This window comes from Sceloporus occidentalis, unplaced genomic scaffold, assembly GCF_023333645.1.
Source record: "Sceloporus occidentalis isolate IW3139 unplaced genomic scaffold, rSceOcc1.0.p SCAF_246, whole genome shotgun sequence".
In the NCBI taxonomy this organism is placed as follows: domain Eukaryota; kingdom Metazoa; phylum Chordata; class Lepidosauria; order Squamata; family Phrynosomatidae; genus Sceloporus; species Sceloporus occidentalis.
The window spans coordinates 529,132-555,481 of NW_028317226.1; the positions used below are offsets into that span (position 1 = coordinate 529,132).

The following is a 26,350-nucleotide window of genomic DNA, read 5'->3' on the forward strand; positions in this document are numbered from 1 at the left end:
AGTTCTACATACAAGCAGAATACAAAATAAATAAATATATATATGAATACACAGTTGTGTAAAACAATGTAGAGGATAAATCTGAATAGGTTGAAGGCTAAAAAAGCATATCTCTATTCATATGCTAACGGGTCACTATATATATATACATATATTAAAAAAAAAAAAATACAATCAAGTATTAAATGAAAATCTGTGGCCCTATAGGAAAAACATCTTGCCACAGCCCAATAAATCATCAATAAATAAAGACAAAATATATATTTGGAAGAGAAAGGTTATCTAAATTATTTTTTTATGAAAATGTGGCCACAAAATAATTTTTTTTCACCTATGTCTATTTATTTGATATGTGCCCCCATCCTTCCAAAATATATTATATATATATAAAAAAAATCATGCGGAAGAAATGGGAGAAAAAAAAGATGCCGATGGGGATCTATAGGCAACTCTACATTGCTCCTTTTTTGGTAACCGTTTAATGACTACACATGCCATAACTTAATTTACATTCAGGTGGCATGGAAAGTACATTCAAAAAGAATACAAAGGAAAAGAAATTCCTAAAGGGCTGTTTAAGCATCCAATCCCTAAACAATCCTCCGAATGATGTTGTGTAAGGCTATCGTGGAACGAGAATGAAAAGGACATACAGGAGTGAAGTACAAAAAAAAAAACTAACATTATAATCAAGGTAGAGAATTAAGTGTTTTGAAGGTTTTCCATAAAAACCGTTGAAGTCTCATTGACATTAGACAGAAGGTGTTTCTGGGTCATTTCTACTTTGCGGAGTCAGTGTTGATTTGTATGAAACGCGGGTGCTCCGTCTTCTCAAAATATGTTTGATATTAAGAAGCAGAGTTGGGTTTAGCATCTTCAGTCTCTGTTTGAGGGCTTTTGCTGAAACCGTGGTCCAGTCTTAAGGGAAGCGTGTAAAGGAATGCTGAGGTGCTGAGAAATCAGATCATCGATTTGGAGAAGGAAACCCGAAGGTGGTGATTTTCTCCCAAGTCATGGTTATGTAGTTCTATTAGAGCCAGAATAGCTTCTTCCACAGATCCAAGCTGAATTAAAGCCATCTTCCTATCTTTTCTGAAAAAGAAACAGGCATTCTAGATCAATATTTTTTTTGTAGGCATAGAAAAATGACTTCAGTATAGTATTGGGCCATTTTTACGATCAGATTTATCTCTAGAGGAAGTTTAAAAAACAAAACAAAAGAAAACCCACCCAAGTACATACAAAACCTGTAGCCCACAGCTATTGTACCGTCCACATAAAAACAACCTGCATTTTGTGTAACATTGTGTAACAAAGAAGACAGGAAAAACTTACTGGAAGAATTTGAAGGCCTTGACTGTACAGCCAGTGCTTGCAAATAGTCTCTTGAGATCCTCGTCAGTAACTAAAGGTCTTCAATGGGGCGAAAAAAATATATAAATTTTTTTACCTACTCATATGTTGGACCTTGTAAAATACATCACTTATCTCAATACATTGTGGGGCATTTAAGAAAAACTTGAATTAAAGGTATTATATGCCATTCAGCAGATCCATTATTGAGGGAAAAAAAATAATTTTGACTGCAAAGGCTTTCAGTTTTTTCGATGGATCAACATTACATAAGCTAAATTGTTATAACCCTGAACGTCTGTATTCACTAGAAAAGGTAGTTTGGTTTTTTTGAAAGGGCCAACTAAATCCATTAAACTCACTTCACTTGGCAGTGCATTCCCCCATCTTAACTGCCCTCACTGTAATTAAAATTTATATATATTTCGGATATCAGACATACAGATTTTATCTGGATGTCTTCTTGATAACGAAACTAAAGCTCCTTACATGTCGGTCACCTTATTCTTACACCTGTTAAAGCCACCAGTGCATGACATGGCCTGATGTGACTAGGGGCCATATTTACAGTTCTGGGTTGAAGTGCTAAAAGCGTAGAAGATGGCACAAACATTTTACATGTTTCCATGGTGATGACTCAATATTTAAGATCTGGCACTAGTGCTCCTCTCTGTAAATATATTTACCTCTTCTATAACTATAAATGTGCCATAAAATAGAAACAAGACAGCACAAGAAAATATTGGTAAACACATACGGGATATTAGACAGATGCAGGGTTGCAGATGGTGGGAATATATTCTGGAAGTTTTTGGAGCCAGGTTTCTTGAAGCGATGCAGCGGGCTGTTAGTATAATCCTTGGTCAAGCCCTGGTCCTCATGTCCTTCCCGTGGAAGTTGAACAGCTTGGTGCTTGGAGAGGGTAATCCGCAGGACCCTTCCATGAAGCCTTTGACCATTTAAGTGGCTCATTGCTATAACGGAGAACAGCATGATTGAAAGTGAATAACTGATGCAGCTACTTTGTTTTGTAATTTATTAGGTTTGCTGGTCTACCAATAATTCTTGATAAATATTTCTAAACATTCAATAGCACAAGGTTTCACAAATGTATTTTGTAAGTGGAAACACATGTTTTTGGAAGCTTTAGTCGATATAGGCCAGTTCCAAGAGATTATAAAAAGAGGACCCCCCCCATAACAAATGCTATTTCACTGGAGTAAGTGTTTGGTGTCGCTGAATGCCTCCTGATCGAGGCATTCCAGCGACACCATTTACGTTTAGGAGGTGATCGTTTATCGCCTCCTAAACGCTTTTAAGACGGGGGTCCACCGCCATACAATGTATGGCGGATTTTGACGCCCCGGGGAGGGGCCAGACATGGCCCCTAGTGCCGATCGTGGCGTTGCTGAATGCCTCGAGGTCGAGGCATTACAGCAAGACCGTTTGGGTGCAGAAAGCGAACGTAGATCGCTTTCTCCACCCGTTTAAAGTCATGACGGTCCTGGCACGTCAATTGTCGTTAACCGGTCGTTTTCGGGTGACGTGCCCGGGCCGTCAATTGTCATTAAGGGGTTAATGTACAGAAAACTTTTGTAAACAAAATTACTACTACACACTGTGACCTTTTCCAATGCAATACCAGTTGCAATTCCTTTCCAATGCAAATGTTCTTTGGAAGATCATCAGATGATTGACTGGAGCAAACATGTAAGCTATATACAGAATAATCTGAAAAACTGTAATTGCGCTTAATGCCTACCAAGTTGTGCTTGGGTTGCATCTGCCATCTGCACCAATGCATTCTCCTTTTTGTTAAACAGTATCTTCACACGATGGACATCCCCATAGACACCTGAAGATAAAAACAAGACCTGATTATTCAACTGGTAGGCAGGTAGGACAGAATATTTCACATATAATTTATCTGTTTATAAGAAATGCTACTATGAAATATTAGTAGAATACAATAAGATAAATTAATCAATGGTATGTAATAATAGCAGTCAGTAGACTCAACAAATACAGACAAAAAAAGAAAAGAAAGTAAAGAAAGAAAATTGGGCTGCATAAATTTGTGTGTTATCCATAAAAGAGGAATACCGCTATCCAAGCATGGTAAATGCACGTGATGACCAATAATGACCTCATAGTTATAGATCATCATATAGACTGTTTTATTGTGAACTTGGTCAAGGGAACACAATACAAATGGTTTATCATATGCCAATGAGAAAATTAAAAAAGGACCTAACCAAAGGTTTTCAGAGACATCTAAACTCACCAAACAAGATAAAGAGCCCGTGAGGTAAGATAACCTGTATAAAATAAAAATGTCAAAAAGGATTTTAAGCACAAAAAAAAAAAGGTTATCATATATCATCCAACACATATTATATATTCTATTAAGTACATATGACACAAATTATATAAAAAAAACAAAACATTTATCTGAAATCTATCTGCCAGTTACAGAAGTAGTAGAAACCCAATTTAATTGCATTTTCATTTTTCAAACTTGGTTTGCATAACCAATCCCTGTAAAGTATTTGGCCATGACATAAAACCATTTATATGTCATTATGTTTGAACAAAACAGGAAGGCGAGATCAAGTCCTGTACGGATCAATGCAATAATCCCATTGACATTTACTAAGTGTTAACATTAGCTGCATCCTGTATTATGTCTGTATACTTACTTGTGATAAAATACACACAAAAAAATAATTACCGATGGAGAATTTGCATTAACTTATAGATACACAGTGTCGGAATCAAAAGTTATGTTGCGATTAAAAGTACCAAAAGATTTGTGGAAAGTATCTTTCACAATGGTAGAGAGTTCTACAGTAAGGCTAGAGCAGTATACTTACATCAGGATTGAGGTTGCTGACCAACAGAACTGAGTGTCCAGGCATTGCAGTTAAGCCTACCATACGCCCAGTGATGGCAGAAGTAGTTAGAGCAAGTGGGCCAAGAGCCCCAGGAACGCCTTGGACTGAAAGACCTTAAATACACAAAAAAACATCAAATTCACGGTATATTTATCTTTCAAACTACAGTGTTAATAGTGAACATCTTGAATACCGTCAGTTGTAATAAAGCACTAATTCAAGTCATTTTGATAAGACAAAGCCTAAGTAATAGCGTATTTGCTCGAATATAAGAAGGTTTTTTCATTACATTCGAGGTCATCTTATAAATTGGACCTCAAATACTGGTCTGACTATAAGACTTAAATCCGGATCCCCCGAAACCTGGCCCTGTGTAATGCATTGCTCTCTGATTTAAGAATGCATTATACAGAGGCAGAATTCATCTTTAGCCGCAGAAGGGGCTAGGGGTAGCCTTCCTTAACCTATAAAGAAGCTGATGGACTTATACAATTTTCATTTTTTTTGCCCTTGATGTTTTCACTATACTTTTGTAATCAGAGTAACTGACTTTTTATTATACCTAAAGATGCAGAGTTCCTGCATGCGCAACACAATCTGTGCAAATCCTATGGTACAATCCAGATTGTAAAGTACCTTTTAACTAAACAAAATGGCCGACATTTACTCGCTCCTGGTAACAATGTCTCGGGTAGAGTTGTACTTGAAACATAGAGCCAATTGATACTGAAGCTTTAAATAAGTAATTTGCGTCTCATCAGATTTCATGCTTACTCACCTGCTTGAGGGAACCCAATGGCGGGGGCAAAACCTGCAGCTCCTGCGTACGGAGAGGAGATGATACCCGGAGCACCTACAGGAATTAAGAGGAATATATCAACCATACATAACTCAAACCGTAGAGCGTATTCATGAACGGTGCATCAATGAGAGGTTAAATATACCAATCCATACACATCTTCAGCACTGGTACAAGCCATTCTCTTGGATGAATGACTTTAAAATATACAGCTACTTACAAACTACAATGCAAATTAAAATAAGGAGTCTTTTGAATATCCAAAATGTGGGAGTGTTATCATAAGGGGGGGGGCATGGAAAAAAAAAAGGATAATCTATATATTGGAAACGCTAACTCTAAGCATTAATATTGCACTATAAAATATCACCATGTATTTAAAAAAATACAATACCCACAAAGTCAAGGTACAATTTGCAGCATATTTGCTAGAAATGGGTCAATTTCCTTGAGATCTGCGAGTGACCTTTCACAGCATAGAAAAATACTTTTAAATGTATTTTCTACATTAATCTCTCAATCTTCTCAGGCAGCAGAGGGTTAATGAGCCTTGCAAGACAGAAAAATGATCTCCAAGTTAACATTCAAAACAGAGGAAGAAAAAAAGCACATACAGTATTAGTGGAAGCGATTAACATTTCCATATGAAAGTCGGGAGATGCTGTGCTGGCAGAATGACACGTACACAATAGGATAATCTGGAGCTGCCAAAAATCCTAAAACAGCTCTTGTGAACCCAATACGCTTGTGAAAGCAGCACCCAAGTCCCCAAGGACATCATACAGAGTTCTCCTTTTTTAATATATCTATATGGTACTTATGTTTTAAGAAGGGCTTTAAGAAGTCAATCCACAATAACCTTTGGGCGGAGGGTTAGGAAGAAGGGTTGAACTTGATGGACTTAGGTCTTTTTTCAACCTTATATACTACGTAACTATGTCACTTTACAGAATGACGGTGAATGTCTATTATATAACAACATTACTAAGAGATGAAAAATGCTCCATTCCATTTGGATTGAAATAGTCTAACTCAAAGATACAGAGACACGATAGTACTCTGCCCAGGCTTGTCAATAGGCTGGCTCAAACCTCAACTCATTTTTGGTTTACCCTCGTGACAACATCCCTCCTTTACCTAGCAGGTCTCGGTTATGTTATCCAACGGTCGCTTTTTCCAACTCAAATTGGTGTCCATCGCTAACTGCAGTGTATCCTATTGGCGTACGGATTTTACATAAATACAGATTATGTGGAGACCTTGTATTTATAAAATTAAACTTTTCACATGTTTTTTTTTCCTTTGGTGGGTTAAGTTTGAGGGAAAAATATTTAGCGAGGAGGGATAGGGCCTTTGTTACAGTTAAGAGTAACGTTAATGCTACAACATGCAATTTGACATTTTGGGCAATTGTATGCTTCCGACTTTGTGGTTGGGGGGAATACAGCATGACTCTGCCCCAGTGCACAAAGCAACGCCCATAACCACATGGTCTGGTGTGGTGGAACTTGAGTGGCATGTACAGAGCACTGACCTAAATGCTCTTTTGGCTGAACGGACACACATTCCCACCGATACTTCAAAATCTTGTGGAAAGCCTTCCCAGAGGAGAAGAGGCCGTTATAAGCTGCAAGGGGGCAACTCTGTATTAATGCCCTTGGTTTTGAAATAGGATTTTCAGCCTGGTGTGATGGTCAGATCTGTCCACATATTTTTGGAAATATATTGTAGCAATTACTGAGCAGATAATTGATGTTTATTTTTCCTGAAGTTACAGGTTACATGTGCTGTTGCAAGAAATTTCAGAAAACGGTGCAGGTAATACCCGCAGCTAGCGGAACTTCTTTTCTGGGTTTCATAAAGGAAAAAGAAGGTTTTTCCTAGAAATAATTAGGTCTGACAGGCAATGAAATCTGTTATCTCCAATCACAAATTATTTAAGCCATATGAAAGAATGGCTTAAAAATAAGATAATAATCAAGACTGTTTATTGAATGCTTGTAGTACATAGAAAATATGTTGCCAGCAGGTTGTGTCAACAAGTGTGACAGCCATCCATTCACAGTGCTAATTTCTTTCCCTATTCAGCAGAGCTGTAAATGCATTTCTTCACGCCAGATGGGTCTACACAACTATCATCACGGAACAGATAAGATGGAAAATAAAAGCATTGGACAGGCAAAGTAAAGACTAAACCGTGATAATGTTTGAGCATGTAAATATCTACAAATCACAGACATTACCGTCTAAAATCCTGTATTTCTGAAAGGGGCAGCTATGGCCAACCTGTGGCTGTACCTTGACAGCTTGTACGAGTGCTTCCCCCTTGTGGACGGGTGTAGTAATGAACTCGGCAGCACTTTAACTATGCAATGTCCAAGAGGCCGAGATGGAATTTGCAACAAACTAGAGAATTTAGACTAGATCACAGCTTGTACTGCTCCCCATGTCTTTTATTTTTCTTTAAATAATTCTCTTCAACATCCATAACTGAATTTTTACAACTTAAGCCTCAACTCATGCACCCAGACCTTACCAAATGCAGCAGCCATAGTGGTGTCAAGAGTGGGCTGTCCATCACCAGTAGGGAGGTCTATGCGGGTGAAATCTCGACTCTTGTCATTGTTGTACTTGACATTAAGGCTTGTCAGCTTAGAGAATTCAATGCGCAGGGTGCAGCAGGCATTGTAAATATTCTGCCCATCTAAAGCCTGCGAAAGCAAAGGGAAAAAATAAAAGGTCATTCTTATATTGTAAAAAATCATGCATAAACCAAATAAGCAGTGGAATGCCAGGACAGTTGTAACATTCATCAGCCTGAATGGTACATCTCGGCCCAAAGAGTAACGACCGCCTTGGTTTCATTTCTGCAACACTGATAATATGTACAGATGCAGTATCTTTTGTACCTTGTGTCTCAACTCCTTCACTTGCCTGAATCACTAGTTACATACTTTAACAATGACATGTGTCCCCAACGGAAACTATGGCCTACTACGTACCATTTACTAATAAAAGGTAAACCGGTATAAATATTGGAGATTCGGTTACATGGTACTATATTGCTCAGCCTGTCACTACATCAAAGTACCCCAAGTTTGGAACGTCCTATCTAATTCCAACATGGAAGTATCTCTTACAATGGATCAGTGGGGCTGCGCTGCCTTTTAACCCATTGAGACTCTTCTGTAGCATAAAGGCCTCATAGCCAACATGTGGCAGAAGAAGCACCACAGTACATAAAGGTTAAAGCCTAGTGTTGTACTTACTCTTGTAGTAAAGAACGTCAAGTAGATACTAAGCTTACTTAACACAGTACTAGTCTTACCTGCTTTCTACAATAACACGCATTAACCTTCTGACTCAAATGAAAGCACCGAGATCCAGGACAATGCAAGCTAGTCTCTTTTAGCACAAGTTAATTCACCTCTAGGGGGCAGCACAGGTAAGCAAATAATTGTTTCACCCACCATTACATAAATGTCATTTTCATATTTTCAAATTGTACCTCTAAAGACACAAGTGAATTTATAATTATATATATACATATATATATATATTTATTAGTAGAAGAATTATTAAAACACTCATCTACAGACACCAGACAAGCCAGAAGGCTTGTTTTTTTCCCTCAGAAATCTCTTGGTGCTGCCACAACCACAAGGGATTCTGGGTCGGTGCATTCAAATAAGGTCAACAATGATCACCTTTTGCCTCTATATCCAATTTATACATGGATCCCTTGAAAGTAAGTGCCCGCTGTACAAGACAGCGTTTAGACAAAACTCGGGTAAGAGGTGCAGTAGCCAGATCACCCCTAAGGGACAGCTGTTTCGTCCTTAATGGGACTCATCAGCATGAGGTTGTGATTGACCTTATTTGCATGTGCCTACCCAGAATCCCTTGTAGTGGTGGCAGCACCATGAGATTTCTGAGGGAAAAACAAGCCTTCTGGCGTGTCTGGTGTCTGTAGATGAGTGTTTAATAATGCTTCTACTGCCCCCTTAATTTTAAGTGGAAGGGTTTTCCATCACCTTTACCCACCACAACTTTTGTTGGTTGTACACACACATACATATATATACACACACACACACTTACCTATATACACACTATATTCTAAGTAATTTAGTACTAGTCAGGTTAGCCCCATTGATAATTCCATACAAAATATTAAACTTTTCTAGTAATTGCCATCCACACTTATTTAGATGCATTTTGTTTCTGTCAGATGCCACTCCTATGCAGTATTATGGAGCACGCACTGGGAAATATGCCTGTGGATTCATTTTAAATTATCTATATCATCACGCTTTGTTAATTTTAGTTAATAGAAAGGCAATTAACACTGGATTAGAAGGTCTTTACAGTAGGTGTTTTTCTGCCTGATTGATCACACAGATTAAACCCTATACTATAAATCAAGGACATGCAGCTCATAATAATCTTAGCAGCAGGACAGATTTTGAGAGTAGGCTACACTAGGAATAAAATAATCATGCACGACTTTTGTGTTATCACCAGGCAGTTACATTAAATAACTTAAAAGTTGCCTTTTAGATACCTTTCTTATTCTTTTCTGCATTATATGGAGCTAAAGGCTGTTTTAAATGAGAAATGCTGGATAAGCATTTTTTTGGTCCCAATCTGCACATAGTGCATGTGGTTCAGGCCCGGCTTTAGTAATAATTTAGAGCTCTATTTTCCAGCTCGGACATCCTGATGGCCAAAGCAGCCTTCTCTGCATTCACTTGGATCTCACAGTTAAGATGGAAGCCTGTTGTCAGCTCAAACAGGAAGTTGTTGTTGTTTACTCTTCCTGCATGTGCGTTGTTACAAGTTGTTAACAATCGTTAAGCTATTATCAATAATATCTTGCAGACCATTTTATTGACAGCAATTGTGTACAGCACTACCTAGAATTCAGTTCTTTTTGCACCGCCCTTCCCCCCCGTACTTCTCAGCTTCTGTTTTATATTACGCCACGCTGCTTGTATGGTTCTTTTAAGCATTTTATACTACGCATGTTTTCTTGTTCGTGTATTATTTTTATTTGCATACTTTATTTTCCCAATGTCAGTGCAGGCTTTCCAGGACACAGTTTGACACAAGGCATGTGCTGCTTTAATTGCGTTTGGGCCACCAGTGATTTTTTTCCATGTACTGCCCTCAAGCAATAAAGGGGCCCAGAGGAAAGAGAAAAATCCCCTTTATGACAGTCAGAAATAGATCCGTATGTGTTCAGACAGGATAATCACTGTGACAAAGCAGCACTCAGACGTGTTGAGGCCATTTAAAAATGATGTTTCCCTGATGAAAGCCAGATGGGAGGGCGATGTGAACACAATCTCTCCAGATCTCTACTGCAAGAATATTGTTTTTTAATCAGTTCTAATTGATTTGATTTTTTTTTCTCTGTTTGGCCCAATATAAAATAGGCAGGGCCGATGAAATGTTTTAGTGTCATTTCAAGCCCAGGGCACTACACAGGTGAAGATGCATTTAGATATAGCTGCTATGTCCTCAGTAGAGCAGAGTTTAACAATCTAGGGTATGGGCAGCTCTTGTGGTATTACCCGCCATGTTCAACTACAGAATTTAATAGTATTTAATTGGATGAAGATTAGGATGCATTTGAGAAGATAGGTTACAGAGGTTGGAAAATGTTTCAGAACGCTGCAGCAAAGGAGTCACCCTTCACTGTTTGACTTTCTAAGCTTATGTCATTCCACACAAAAATTTTGGCTCAAGAGAAATCCAAACACAAGTACGAAGACACAGAGATACTGCACACCTAAATCTACTTAACCAGGTCAGTAATACTTCAGAGTTCAATACAAGATCTGGGGCGAGCAAGCCTTCATCGATAGAGTTGCAACCCCATTATGTCAGACCATCACCACAAGGAGCGCTTCAACTGCCATCCGTGTATTGATCTAAAATGTGTATAGTAAAACTATATGTATGGACAAAGCCATGCCGCTTATATAATTGGCACAGATAATAGTGAGACTGGCAGGATTTGGTATCCTTACTCATGAAAATGCCTGTAATAGAAGGCATAGAGGGTTTTATACCCATACTAGAAATTTTAAATGCAATTTCCTTTTAAAGGCAAAGTGAGTTAGGAACCTTAACATCAATTAGGCAAATGGTAAAACCATAAACCCAGATCAATGCTGAGCACTGAGCCCTTGGGGCAGGAGAGCGTTCTTTGCGAATGAAATGCACTGAACAACCATTCAGGCCTCATAAGATTTCATTCGTATTTCAAGGAACCATATTCAGCCAAACAATACTTGTCTAACATATACAGAAATCAGATACACAAAATTTCTATGCCACATTTAAACTACCGTAGTGACATTAAGGAATCTTGGGTGATTCTGCAAGAGAGATTATTGATAAACACCCTGCTAAGCACTTACACTTCGCTCAACCTGGCTGTCAGCTTGTCTGATCGATGCCAAGATGTCCAACTGCTATAAGAGGAACTTTAGTCAGAGAACATTATGTCTGCCCCTGAGCCATTTACAGAGGGGGTAATGAACCATGCCATATTATATAAATGGAGAAAAATGAGAGGGCAACCGGGGAAAAAAGCCTGTAACGTGCTCTCTGCCCCAGACCAATGGAGGGACACGAATGGGTAGATGAAAGCATATCCAAAGGACCACCATCAGCATGCGTAAATCCCCCCCCCCCAAAGCAAGATGTATGAAGGGAATCAATTACACGCATGTTGTGGAAAAATGGGCAATGCAGCATACACAAAAAAAAAGAAAAACATATGTGCGAGTTAATATTATAATCCTCTTTGGCCCTACGTCTTGCTATTTCCAAAAGAGCATTTGGGTTGCTCCGTATTGAAAGCTATTCTGTCCTCAGTAATATACTCCTCACGTGCTGTACTGATGTGATGGTAAAACCCTGGCAAAATCATTGCTCCACCACACACAAAGCGTATTTTTTTTTATTTTTTTTTTAATAACCCCCTGCTATATGAGCCACCTGGCCACCTTGCTATAAAGTACATATTATCACACATATATATTACCATTTACACTCTGTGAACTAACGTCACAGAAATTGTCATGGGACTACCCGAACCAATAAAAATCTCTTACGCAGCGGAAAAGACTGTCTTCATTAAGCAGGCTACAAGGCATATAAAAGGACCTTTCTTTGCTGCCGTGTAATGAAATTGAAGGAAGTATTAAATCACATTGCACCAAGAGACCGGTGTTTTTCGGCTAATTAAATTGGCAGTCTGGAGAACCTCACCGTATTTCTGTCTATCCCTTTCTTCTGCTCCATTAACTATGCAGTCTCTGGCCTGTATTTTACCTGTTTCCTGAGCTCCAAAATGCCCCAGGTTTTGTTTAGGCACCCTGATAAACGGCTTTGTTTTATTCTCGGGGTAATATTACAGCATTCAGTCTTCTAGGGATCGTTAGCAAGCTAGCCAGCCAGATTCCTTTTGTTCCTCCCCACCCCCAGCTAAATGCCCTGCATGAAATTAGTTCAGCTCAACGCATCACCTTGCAATTGAGATACCCACCTCTAGAGTTGGCTCGGGGATCGCTGCAGGTGGAGGGCTATTTCAATGGCCGCACGTTCCTGCCACTAAGTGGCTGCTTCAAGCAGCCAATCAGGGGAAAGAATTGTTAAATCATGGAGGGCGGATGCAGCTACTACATCAAGCATTTTATTTTTTTCTTCTATTTTTTTTAAAGAACTATTATCTTTTACTTGTACGCAGTACTGTACAATTTAAAAATGGGCAGTTAACCCACATAACAAATATATATTAATAAATACAGGCGCATTAGGAGTTGAGAAACCTGCCCGTGAGCTTGCCATCTAGCCTTATGGTGCAGGATATAAAGTTCCTGGAAGGAATAGTAGGCTTTTGAGGGCCCCGCTTGTGAGCTTACAATCTAAGGGATGCACGTTAAATTTACTCAAAGTACCATAACATGCATTCTTTGCTACTGGGGCTGTCATTAAACTGTCCCTTTAACAAAGCTTATGTATTTGAAAGAAGAAAAAAAGTTCATTATTTGCACAAACTAATTTAAAAACCACAATCACTGTGATACATTGATACACAATATGTTTTTGATCTCCTGGAGCACTGGAAAAAACTGGGATGGGCAAGTGGGACAGAGAAATTTAGGCCCAAATGGGGGATATTCGGGGGCTGTGGGCAACATTCTTCTTGTAAGCAAACAGCAGGGATACGGATCAATACAATTAAACTGACATCCTCATGTACATTAAATTATATATATACACACACACACACACACACACATACTAGCACAAAAATGAAATCTTCTCCTCCAGAAAGTGTCATTTTGTCATGACAGGTATGCAGAGCAATTATGCAATTCCTGTGACAAGCAATTAAAACGTCTGAAATGTATTATTAGAGATAAAAAAAAAGTTGATCATTCTGAAAAACTTGAGATTTTTTACCGACATGCCATTTTAAATATAAAAAATTAGAACGTGAATATTTTCACCATATTTTTGCTGTCCTATCATATGCCTTTCTGTATTAACGCCATACACAGAAGTTACTTTTATGCATGGGGTATATTATTGCGGTGGATTTGAAGATCTATCGGTGGGCAATATAATCATTATTAAAATGTATTCTCAAAGAGAAATTTCATTCCGCTGCTCAGAACGGCATGACCAAGTATGGAAAAGTCAGCAAGAACTTTTGTCAAGTATAATAACATTAGAAACATTAAAAGGTTCCGGAATGCCAATTCATACTTTTTTGGTACTTGCTGCTTTTTCTGACAAGATCAATCCATGCCGCCTCTTTTGTTTTATTATGTGAAATGTTTGCAGAACTGCCCCCTTTACCGCAAAGGCTACAAGGGGAGAAAGCATTAGGAGCGTAGGTGCACCGGTGGGCCGACTCGCACAAAAAACCCCCCACCAGCGAATGAACTGCACTTCTACACAAAATATTCTCTGGACGTGGCTTGGGAAGAGCTTCACACTTTATATGTACCTTTGTGACCTTTTGATATCTATTTCTGTAACTAATGAAAGCATGGGGAATAATAATATAATGTATTAATAATGGACACATTTTTATTTAAAAAACACATTTTTTGCCAGTGGTATTTGGATCCCAAAGCTTAAAGACTTAAATAAGGCAGATGATGGTATACAGGTTTTATAAATAAATGTAGCAAGATAAACATCATCTTCACCACTGCTAAATGCCTGAAGTCTTGTCGGAAATAATTATTTAACTGCAGACAAGTTCATATCATTGTTCATGTTTGACAGGACCATTTAACTGTCATGTGACCCAAAAGCATTCACCGATTAGCTTTCTGTGGCAATAACCTATCTTTCTGTGTTGTTTTTTTTTATTAAACATACAGAGGAAATTGATTAAATGACAGATCTGCTGAGGTTTCTGTTCTTGGCATTCTAGCGAACGCAATTTATGTTGTGTCATAAACAGCACCTTTTAGACAATTTATGCAGAATTTGCTGGTCATCAATTATACATAACAATAAAAAAGCATATTCTGGAATCGCTTGATCAACATAATGATTGCAAGTACCGATTGGTGGAACACATGCATTCACGTTTCATACCTGTGCGACTAAGTACCTGTGATCAGCAACTCTGCTCAGCTATTATGCCAAAACAAATACTCTTTATGGCGCAGATGGCTTTTTCTCCGTGTCTACATAGGCAGCGCCACTTATCTCAATGATGCAAAATAGGTCAGCCATTGTTGATCTGGATCCCAGTGCATTTCAGGCTCATTTATTACTGAGGCCCTTTGTTTACTAGGCACATTATTACACAAAGCAGCTTTGTAGCTCTTATAATATTCAGCACAAGGCTGCCAAAACTTGGGAATAAAAGTAAAACATTAGGGGGGGAAAAGCTTTATGTCTCCTATTTTATTGCAAAGGTGCAAGGCCTGTGCTGTCCTTACCGATTTGGCATGATGAGCATTTAACGGATCAGCATACTGGAGCAAGGCCTGGAACTGGTTGTTCTTTGTGAACGTGATTATCTTCAATACAGTTCCAAACTTGGAGAAGATCTGTAACATAGAAGGACACACAGACTAGGTCAGAATCACAGATCATACACATTTCATGTCTCTTCCTACAGGTGTTACACTGTAGTTCTACCCATGTTCTTCTCAAAAGGCACACACTATAACCTGTTTGGGTGCCTCGTAACCATACCTTTTGCAGGCAGAGGGGATTATGGGAGTTTCTCCCTCGAGCAGCCCACTGAGTGGTGAAATTGATTAAGATCTGTGTTTTTGTAGAACAGCTCCCGTGTAATCACCTCACATTGTACAGAACTAATCTCATATGACCAGGACGGGACTGAGGTGGAAAATCAGACCTCGTGCTGCAGCAGTCACTAAACGATGTACACATGGCCACATTTTACATTTTTATACTCTCCGGCAATAAGGGTAAGCATTTGGTGTTATCTGTCTGGACCTGGATACGATGTCATAGGTAGGTGTATGGTCCTGCCACAAGGTCGTGTTTATGTAATTGTAACTGCTGACCCGATCCCAGCACAATTTTCATGAGTATTACACCAAACATTTATCTATAACATACACCAAACAATACGATATGATTTTAAACACAACACTGTGAAACTAAGCAGTCCAAAATCTCAAAAATGCCTAAATACTTTGGTATAATGGTTAGCATGGGCACTTCGGACTACGTCTACCTGGTTTACAAATCCCATCATAACAATGTTAAGGCCCTACTGGGTCTTTACCATGATGAATTTGTATGGTGGAATAAAATATCCCCAAGTCAACCATACACAGGATAGTTAGGGAGTGATTTCCCAGACTTCTTGTATAGGCTGTTAAGAGAAAGAAAGGGCCCTCTTTGGATTAAAAAAGAAAGGTGAGTCAAGAGGAAGCTCTAGTGATAGCGTCTGCTATTTCTATGCATGTTTTCCTTACAATCCGTTTGCGTTTTTTTTTCCTACTTCTAAATATATATGGCTATATCAAAGCATTCCTTCTCCATGCTTGCACAATAATCTTATTGACGGGCCCTATACAGTGGTATATGGTCATTTACTATTGCAAACGCTTTGACTTAATCACATGACACAGCTGCTTAAAGGGGCATGATCAGCACATGATTAACAACATGAAGGAATGGGCATTATATTTGGGGAGAGGTCAGCATAAATGATGTTATAGTCTATGAAACACTACCTTGTTTTTTTTTTTTGTTTCAGCTCCTGTATACTCTCATGTAGAAAGTTGTCTGAATGAGTCGAGGGGAATTATTGAGTGCAATAATACGATTTAGCTCAGACTGTTTGCCTTTGTGGTTTTCTATGCCTGTCTATAATCTTACCTGATACAGTACTTCCAAAGTGACAGGGTAAAAGGGATTTTCCACAATTATTCTGAGGACTGGACTCTGGCCTGTGAGTGCCATGCCTTCGACTCCGGGGCCTCCTGACTGGATGGAGTTCACAGCTTGCAAAGCAGCTTGTGCTCTCTGGAATAAGAAAATAACAAATACATGCAACGTATTAGTGAGGACAATTTAAAAAAGACATTTCCACTCAGTAGCACATGGTACAAACGTCTAGCATTATCAAAGGTACACTAACCCGAGATGCAAAGAAACGGGCATCTTCAGATTTTATATTTCGATCTTTCGATATGCATAGAACAAAACAAAGCAACATCCAGAAGACGTTCTTGAGGTCAGAATTCCAGGTGATATAGAAGGATTTACACAAACACCATGCACTTGAACAGTGTGGCTTCCAACCTTCTGATTAAGAGTGCCCTCAACTAGACCTCTTCCAACCCAACCATTAGCAGCAGGTTGATGGCCTCATGCTCACATTTTAGTGGGTGATGTGTATATTTTAAAGTATTAAAGTAGTTTCAAAGTATACAAAGAAATGTTAAACATTTTCACATGAATTTCCGACAAACATTTAGAATTAAACCTCTATACAGAAAAGGATAGGCAATACCCCATCAAAAATATACAAAGGAAAGAATATTCACAATACAATATCTTCACCTCCCAAGTGTAGAGATGCAATGCCTCGTTCCTCTAGGAGATCAAATGTGTGCCCCGCAGCAAGAAAACTCCTAAACGCGGTCCTGTTCTACCCAGCGCCGGAATCTACCCTAATTTGTGTTATTTTTAGGGTCAGGTTAAAAACTACTGTGCCGTTTTTGTTTTAAAAACAGTTCTAGTTTTTGCACTCTGATGTTCTTGCTCAGCTGCATATTTATTAGCTATATGTAGGTGTCCTTAGACCAATCTAACCCTTACTGCCTGCGGGTGCCTTATGGAAAAGGATGCGACACCGGCTTGGGGAGGGAGCTCTGAACTTGCCCTGCGTGCCAAGATCCCTTGTTTCAGCTCAATCTTAGTCACCCAGCCAGTCATTCTGACAAATGAAAGTCTATGTATAATTCCATGTCCATTTCTTTGTATACACGTCTGAAAGTAAATTAATACCTACATCGGCGACACGGCAAGGTCCAACTACCAACTGAGAATATTAAGTAATTAACGAGAAAATAACTAGATATCAATGTTTGTACGTACAGCAAGACTGGTTTCAGGACAAAACACAAAGCTCCGTTCCCCTATGCTTGACTAAAATAGAATTAACACATGCTGTGTATAACCCTATGAAACATAGGATCGGAAACATAAGATAAGTACCATTTGGCTCATCTCGTCTGCCCGTTTTACCTGATGTAAACACTCAGACCTTAATCAGTCCATGGTCTTGTCTTTAGGTCTATGCCATACATGCTTAAATTCCCTCACTGTATTAGCCTCTACCACTTCCGGTGTCGGGCTGTTGCACTTATCTACCAGCCTCTCGGTAAAGTAAAGCATTCCAGACAGTAAACATCACAAAGCCTGACAAGTAATCTATGATCCCTAAGCAGTCTTAAGGAGTAAGATTTAGCTGCCTGAAATCCTTAACCGATGGCAACAGAAATTCCTGGTGTTTATAGAGTGACAGAAGAAGTTTACTGTCTCCCCCTTCCTGACCGGTTGTAGAAAGTGCACAGGTATTTAATCTGATAGCTCCAGAAGCAGATGTTCATCACGTTTAAACTTGTGCCTTCTGTTTGGATGTATAATTGCTACAGGCACAGGTATGTTAACTGCTTATCATTAACTTTACAGTAGCATGAAAAGAAACACTTTGGAATTTATTCCAAAATATTCCCATATGTGGGGGAGGGGGGTTTAAAATGTAAGTGTTTGGATTTAAGAAAGAACACTGGAAGAGAGCAATAACCACATTTAAGATGGGATTTTGTACAAAAGCCAGTTTTTTGGTTGCCTTCTCCAAGTCTTTCAGGGGATTAAAGCAGTGTTTCCTGTGAGAAATGCTGTTGGTTCACTTGCAGTGCGGCAACCTCTTGACAGAATTGACACACTTGGTAACCCACAAGAAATCAGAGCTGATTGCCAGTTCCTCGGGTAAATATATTTAAAGAGACAGTCTATAGTCTCACTGGTGGGAATCAATGGAAGCATTGTCTGTACATGTGCAAAGAGGGTCTCAGACCCCCTAAAACTCCACCTAAAAGCAGTGGAGTTGGCAGTCACTAATCGCACACTGTTGTATAGCATATGCATTTGCCCAAAGGCAAATTAATTGAGAGGAGGCTCATTAATCCCTTTGTACAAGGCTGTCATCAGAAATCTCGAGGCCCAGTACAAAGCTAAAGACAGGCTCACCCCTGCTCCATATCATCCTGCGCCATGCTACCAGGCGCTAAAGCTTGCAATAGGGCCACAAGGTCCCAAAGCCTAAAAAGGGGCGAGCAGTCACTAAAGCTTGCAATAGGGCAACCAGGTCCCAAAGTGTAAGAGAGGCCACCAGGCACTCGAGCTTGCAATAGGGCTGGATACACTCCGAGCAGGTAAGCGGCATTTGAACCTGTCCACTCCCCAGTTGTGTGGGGCTAACCTCCCTCCTTAGCTATAAGGAGCAACAACGGAGGGAAACATATGGGGTACCAGCCATGGGAAATTCCCAGATTTCATTCTGTGAACATACATAGACACTTATAATATTTTTTTATAATATATATATATATATATATATATATATATATATATATATATGTCCGCACTGCGCATTTTCCCTTGTTGCTGGGGTCGAAGCCAGTCGTACCTTCTCCATTGGCACAGGGCTTGTTACACAGGCTAAGTGGCCAAACTCCTGCCGTTCCTAAAGGAAACTTTCTCAAATAATACAATTAGCACAATGGCATTAGTTTACTTAAATTGCCAATAATATTTCTTTGTACTAGGACTTGGTCTTCAATGACCATAACACTTGCAATGTTCTGAATATCCTGAGCAAGACAGAAAGCATGTAATTATTTGGGACCCTCAATGACTGAATTCACAACTGTGCGTGTGTGTGTGGGGGGGGGGGTAAATGAGTTCCTCAACTGATTGTCAAATGATTAACCATACCCCTAGATCCTACTACAATGTTCTTTATCATGAGGGAGTAATGCTTTAATCAGGCTTGTGAGCTTGGTAACCATATGCAAGCTGTAAGCTCTGGCAGAAGCAGGTCATCGAGTACTAGGGCAGACAGAAACATCAGCCACTTTAACAGCCACCCAACAAGGCACCTTATAGCTCAATCTACCATTCTGTATCAGATGTTGACTGTTATTCAAGGAAAAGTTGTGCATCATGAAGCAGAGCACCTCTTACTCCTGCTCAGAGCCTACGGCACAACCTTTGGTCCTCCTACTGTCCTTGAACTGAGCATCCCTTGATGCTCATCTTGCCGTTATGCGATTTGCAGTTCACCAACAGCCGGAGGGTTCACATCACCTAGCTCCAGTCTCTAGGGGTGAAACTACTATGAGGTTAAACACTGGAGTTACCAGTGTTTGCACTGTATTTTAGTCTTAAATGAACATGAGTGCTGTATGTAGCCAATAGATCAATAGACCATTTAACAGTGATGTATTAGGTGTCTGAGCCAAAAAAAAAAAGAAAAAAAAAAGGGGGGGGGTATTATTCAACAGTGCCACTAAAACATCGGACACTTAGAAAAATACATATCTTTAGTTTCCTTACAGATCTAGACTTTTAATCACATGACTACGTCTTTTTTCTATGTTGGCCCAATAAAAGATATCATCTCCTACAGACTTAAACTTCTCTCAGACCAACACAGCTGTATCCATTTGTCCTTTGGTAGAGAGAATTGAAACGCACTGATCACTATATATATTGCAAGCAACACCTTCATTAGCCGAGAGTCACCCAACACTGCAATCAAATAATTCATATTTTCTCAGGTACTGTGTCTTAGAATGTAGTCATGTGACTGAAGACCGATACCAATGATACTGATCAAAAGGGTCTCATCTAGTTGTTTAAAACTCAAGAGTCTTTTCTTAACAAAATGGAAAACACTTTGGTGCTGTTTCTCCCACAAAAGGAACTTTTCATGGATTCAACCGTTTCACTTTTCCTGGTGTGCATTAAACCAGTCCCGGTAACCACACTTCCCATAGACAATTGAACCGAAAACATGCAGTGTATACTTACAGCTTGGTTGGGTAGGTTGTCCGTCTTCAGCTCTCTGTGATTGGAATACTGAATGTACACAGGCTGACTGCGGAGATGTGGAGTGACAGGGGTGTAGTAGTTCACCATGGTGACAGCTGCTTCTTCAGAAGCCATTTCCAGGAAGGCCTGAGATCCAGAAAGACACGAGCGCTAATTTACAGCAACAATAAGAAGCCTTTCCTCATCACAAACCAATTAGGTGGTAGTTCTATACTCCACATGGCTCCATTCAGAGAATTTATGTAGCTATACTCATGATCCTGTGCATTCAATAAGCCAAACATGCAAATCTGGCATACATTGGAATATATTTATAACCTGGAAATATAAACATAAATCCTAATAACTTTCCCCGATATATTATTATTTTGCAGTAGCTTAGGCAAACAGGAAGAATTACATTATTATACAGCTGTGTTGCTAGGGGTCATATATAAAGAACACACACATATATTTATATATATATAGTCTGATCTGTATCAGCGCCAATCTTCTTAGCTTCCTCAGAGCTTGTAGCCAGTGGGAGTCTTAACACAGCACCAATTTCAGTTTTACTGGTTGCATACTGGTCTGCCAGTCTACCCAAACCAGAACTAACTAAGCCACGTATCACTACAATAAAGGGATTTATTCCACATAAACATGGATCGTTTTGGCTTGCCACAACATTACAATTAATAAAAACATTGAACGCAATCTACTACGTTCTGTCATCCAACACATCAAGGGTTTCCAAACCATGTCAAAAGTGAGGGTGAAATATGTCTAGCCAAGCTTTCCTATCTTTTCTTGTAGCGTTTAGTTAATGGCTAGTTTAATGGCTAATAACACCAGGCATTTTTTTTATAGAAGTTCATTTAATGGATATCTGGTAGTTGGCATCAGTAACACAAATAGTAGTGAGAAGGCTTTTGGTTTTTTTTTCTCTTTTTAAGCTTTGTGGGGGTTTTTTTTTTTGGTTTTTTTTAACTTATGCTAATTTTTCTCTCTTGTCTCCAGCAAAAAAAGTCGATATAACTGTACTGTACAGCTGAGTAACCCCAATACCAACCAAGAAACAAAGGCAAAGATCTAGAAAATGTAACCACTTTCAATCCCTGGTCATTATCAGAAAAGATAGCCGTGTGTGTGTGTGTGTGTGTGTGTGTGTGTGTGTGTGTGTGTGTGTGTGTGTGTGTGTGTGTGTGTAATATATTATATATATCCAGGTAGAATCATGTTGCTTCATTTATGTTCAATTATGTACTTACACATTTATTAATTTTTTTAAATATCCGCTTAATGTATTTGTCAATTTATTAAGCGATGTAATATTTACCAATTTAATAAGCTGCTAACCTCATATAGTATTCCTTATATAATTGATTATTAATATACATTTGATCTAAAAAAATATTTTTCTATTATTCAGATTTTGTGAGATGTCGCTATCGCTTAAGACTAGGATATTTATGTATTATTTTATTAAGGGGACACATGATATGGCGCATCACCTTAACCAGAGGGGAGTGGGGAAATGTGACTTAAACTTTGAGAATAAAAACATAATTAGAGGAAAAAAATGGCTCCTATATTTTTTGGCCTCTTACATGATGAAACATTCATCAACATACCTGGCTTTTTCCTTTCAGCATCAAAAGATTGGTAACTTTTCCAAAAGGCAGTCCTAACGAGATGATCTCAGACTCTGTGACATCATTTGGAATCTTGCGGATATGGAGGACCCGAGACGGAGAGCAGGGAGAACGGTCTCCTTTAAACTTTTTGCTGTCGTTCCCATTAGCTGAAAAAACAAAAGTGTAATCATAAGTACAACATTATAGACTAACCACTGGACTACTTTTCTACCAATAGTTAAGCCCATAGATAAGCAGCTACAGGCTGGTTGTAGAGTTGACAATACCAACCAGCCTGATCAACTGAATGCATTATAACAAACGGCGAAGTGTTTTCAGTAAACGTTATCACGTTAAGCGAAGGTCTCATTATGTGTCTGTGCAGCTCTCATGATGCTTAGACAGACTGAGCATCATGGAAGTTGTAGTCCGACTGCCCCCAGAAACTCACGATATATAGTAAACAACATATTTATAGTCGAAAAGAAGAAGTTATGTCCCAGTTGTCCCAATAGTTCAGAACGACATATGTGTACATTTAAAAAGTTCAGAGAAGAAGAGTCACCCACGATACGATAGCTGCATTACCTACAAGAAACGCGAGGTATTATTAAAATGAACCTTACACTTTCCCACAAGTGACCATTTTTAGCGATGTTAACCCTAACAGCTAGCGTTAACTGTGCCAGGGGCACAAATCTATAACCATCCTTCCGGTTTTCTGTTCCATACAGAACACAAAACTTAAATAAATACAACAACAAGAGCAGCCAATAAGAACAAGGATCTAGCAAGAATCCAAGTAAAGCATTGTAATGCATACATTTTACTGAACTTAATTATTGAAAATGCTAACATCACATAAACAGTTTCAGCTGTCAAAGTCAAATTTAACAACGTTATTTTCTGTGGAGCTGCCTTGCATGCCTGGGCTGATTTCACTCCAATGTAATATTCCACAGGGGTGTTGTCACCAAACTGGGCGTTTGCAGATGACAAGGACATGTCAGCTCCATAAGCCTACTAGGCTTTTTAAAAAGGGCTGGGTTTTGCCCTACAAGATGCATAAATAAATCCCTGTTTCAGCTCTTCTTGTGAAAGAAGGTTACTGGGGCTGCCGCTTTGTGGTTCCCAGAGATATCAGGGATTCTACATACTCGGCTCACCTGCAAAGTCCTGGTTTATAGAATATACCCCACTGTCTAATTAGCGAATTTCATAATAAAATAAGTCTTCCTTTACGATCTTAACATGTTTCTTCTTCCTATCATGACACTGAACATGGCCCACCATAGTTGGGCATACAACTTCATGTTTCTCTTTAAGAGACACCTAAACAAAAGGTTCAGAGAGAGATACACATAAATTCGCATTACATGTGTAAATGTGTTTATTATTTAGAAGCGAGTCCTAATGGGTTAAAATGTAGCCATGCAAAGGGCTCTGTTGGTGTATCAATCAATCTGGAGCAACAGCGCTTAGGCTGATGTGAACTTAGGAAGTTCAGGCATGCACTGAAAAAAGGCTGAGCCACAAATAACACGCTCCCCTTGAAGTCGGTCCTTCAATCTGCACCCTTTCACAAAAGAGATGATGCAAAAATCTAACACCACACATGAGGAACAAGCTGAGTGAAAGATTGGAACGGAAGTCAACTTGGTAGTTAAAAACTTAAATACTTGTCCAAGACCATGTCTTAAGAAAGAAGAACGTTAAGCAAGAACTTATGGCGTTGCATTAGGGTGCATTATGGTGCTCAATAGCCTTACTGGAGGACTGTGCACTGATGTGAAGCAATAGGATGTGCCTGTTCATACCATGCAAGATTAAGGAAGGAGGGCAAGGATTGGCCCCAGACGTGTTACTGCAAGCGGCTTCCTTATATGTAGTACACAAGGATACTTGGGTGTTTCCCTATGCATACACATTGCGTACTGTATATTTCCATTTACGTTCAAATGTTTAACATCATGCTTGGTCGTTATACACATCCACAGTGGTTGTTGAACCTATGATTCACAGGAACCCCAGTTTCTTTGTACCGGCACTGACAGGGCTGGTCAAACAGTAGATGTGTCACAGCGCCTGAAGTTCATCTACCATGATCCTCAGCTATCTATTCACGCCATTACTACTGAATAGTGGCTATTATTATCATAAAGACTACTGAAAAGTAGTTTCAGTTAAGCTTTCGACCACATAGCATCCACAGATATCTCCCCCCAGATCAAGTTCAGCCGACCAGTAAGAGCTTAAAAGCCTAAATAGATGCTCTCCCGGGTTACCGGTGGTGCACTGCAGGCTGGGGCCTATCTCCCCTGGGTTATCGATGGTGCTCTAGAGACTGGGGCCTACCTCTCCTGGGTTATCGGTGGAGCACTAGAGACTGGGGCCTACCTCTCCTGGATTATCGGTGGTGCACTGCAGGCTGGGGCCTATCTCTCCTGGGTTATCGGTGGTGCGCAAGAGGCTGGGGCCTACCTCTCCTGGGTTACCGGTGGAGCACTAGAGACTGGGGCCTACCGCTCCTGGGTTATCGGTGGTGCACAAGAGGCTGGGGCCTACCTCTCCTGGGTTACCGGTGGAGCACTAGAGACTGGGGCCTACCTCTCCTGGATTATCGGTGGAGCACTAGAGACTGGGGCCTACCTCTCCTGGGTTATCGGTGGAGCACTGCAGGCTGGGGCCTACCTCTCCTGGGTTACCGGTGGAGCACTGCAGGCTGGGGCCTACCTCTCCTGGGTTATCGGTGGAGCACTAGAGACTGGGGCCTACCTCTCCTGGGTTATCGGTGGTGCACAAGAGACTGGGGCCTACCTCTCCTGGGTTACCGGTGGAGCACTAGAGACTGGGGCCTACCTCTCCTGGGTTATTGGTGGTGCACAAGAGGCTGGGGCCTACCTCTCCTGGGTTATCGGTGGAGCACTAGAGACTGGGGCCTACCACTCCTGGGTTACCGGTGGAGCACTAGAGACTGGGGCCTACCTCTCCTGGGTTACCGGTGGAGCACTGCAGGCTGGGGCCTACCTCTCCTGGGTGGTGCACATCTCTCCATTTGCTAAATATTTTTTTCCTTTAAATAAAGCTTAAACCACAGAAGCATGACCTCTCCTTCCTTTGAAATAAACACCTCCCCTGTATGTTTAAAACACTTTACGTACATAAATGTTCCATGTCATCATATCACCTCTCTCTCATCTTTCTTCAAGCTATAAATATGGAGATCCATTTAAATGGAAAATGCTATACAAGGGATCTGCAAAAACTCGTTATGCTTTAGTCACTTCCCTTTACTGAACATACATACAATTAAAAGCCCCTGCAGAATGTTTTCATGTAGCTCTTCATCTTATATATATATGGACATGTGCGCAAATAGATAGGCAATTGAGGTAACAGTAAGTACTAAGTCTGGCTACAACGAAGTGTCTCAAAGCATTTTCAAACGCACCGAACACTATGGAGATCCTGCATGCCACCGATTAATATCCCACATGCATTCTACACACGAGTCAAAACGTGCTGAGCAAAGTATTCTGGGCCCATTTCTTTCAAAGTGGCAAAGCTTTTCTCTGGCTCATGAAAAGGAGCTTCATCGTACCCTGCCTTGAACACTTAACTAGTAAAAAAAATAAATATGGAAAATGAAATAAGAAATGTTCTTGGTTGGAGACCAGCAAAGCAAAGCATGCTGGCTCCCAGAGACTCTCACTGTACCTGTAGCTGGAGTGGAATGGCTCATGGTAAAGTGCCCGTTAGCGATACCAGAAGAGAGAAGCTCGTCAGATCCCCGCTAAAAAAATAAAAATGGATATCAGTAACAATTTTTATTGGAAATTATAAAGAAAGAAAAAAAACATTCATCCCCAATTCACATAGCAAACAAACAATGGTACCACACGTCTACCCTTATCTACCTTGAAGAGCCAAAACGTGTCTAGGTGACAACAAAAGAGAGGACTCGAGCAGGTCAATTGAACGATCTACCCAAAGTCTCTCTAAAATCTCAATACTAGATGCATTTCTATAGGAACCAG

At 39.8% G+C, this 26,350-nt stretch overlaps 1 protein-coding gene across 1 annotated transcript; it reads right to left on the reverse strand.

The window, feature by feature from the left end:
* Positions 1-959: 959 nt before the first annotated feature.
* On the reverse strand, positions 960-26,100 carry LOC149276123 (polypyrimidine tract-binding protein 3-like). Its single transcript, XM_089503873.1, has 13 exons — positions 26,031-26,100; positions 22,311-22,480; positions 20,677-20,823; positions 16,450-16,596; positions 15,030-15,140; positions 7,583-7,757; positions 5,026-5,100; positions 4,227-4,360; positions 3,638-3,671; positions 3,116-3,208; positions 2,111-2,327; positions 1,336-1,413; positions 960-1,092 (listed from the first exon to the last, which is right to left on the reverse strand). The coding sequence occupies exons 1-13, from the start codon at positions 26,053-26,055 to the stop codon at positions 960-962; spliced, it is 1,539 nt and encodes a 512-aa protein (XP_089359999.1). The 5' UTR covers positions 26,056-26,100.
* Between the last annotated feature and the right edge of the window lie 250 nt (positions 26,101-26,350).

What these genes read in the sequence shown, in the direction of transcription:
- LOC149276123 (XM_089503873.1), bottom strand. Translation starts at nt 26,055, where the DNA reads ATGAGCCATTCCACTCCAGCTACAG. An exon ending in TCAGCAACCTCAATCCTGAT is followed by an intron (nt 3,672 to 4,226) that starts GTAAGTATACTG and finishes TATTTTATACAG; the next exon opens with GTTATCTTACCTCACGGGCT. An exon ending in CTGCATCTGTCTAATATCCC is followed by an intron (nt 1,414 to 2,110) that starts GTATGTGTTTAC and finishes GCCCCATTGAAG; the next exon opens with ACCTTTAGTTACTGACGAGG.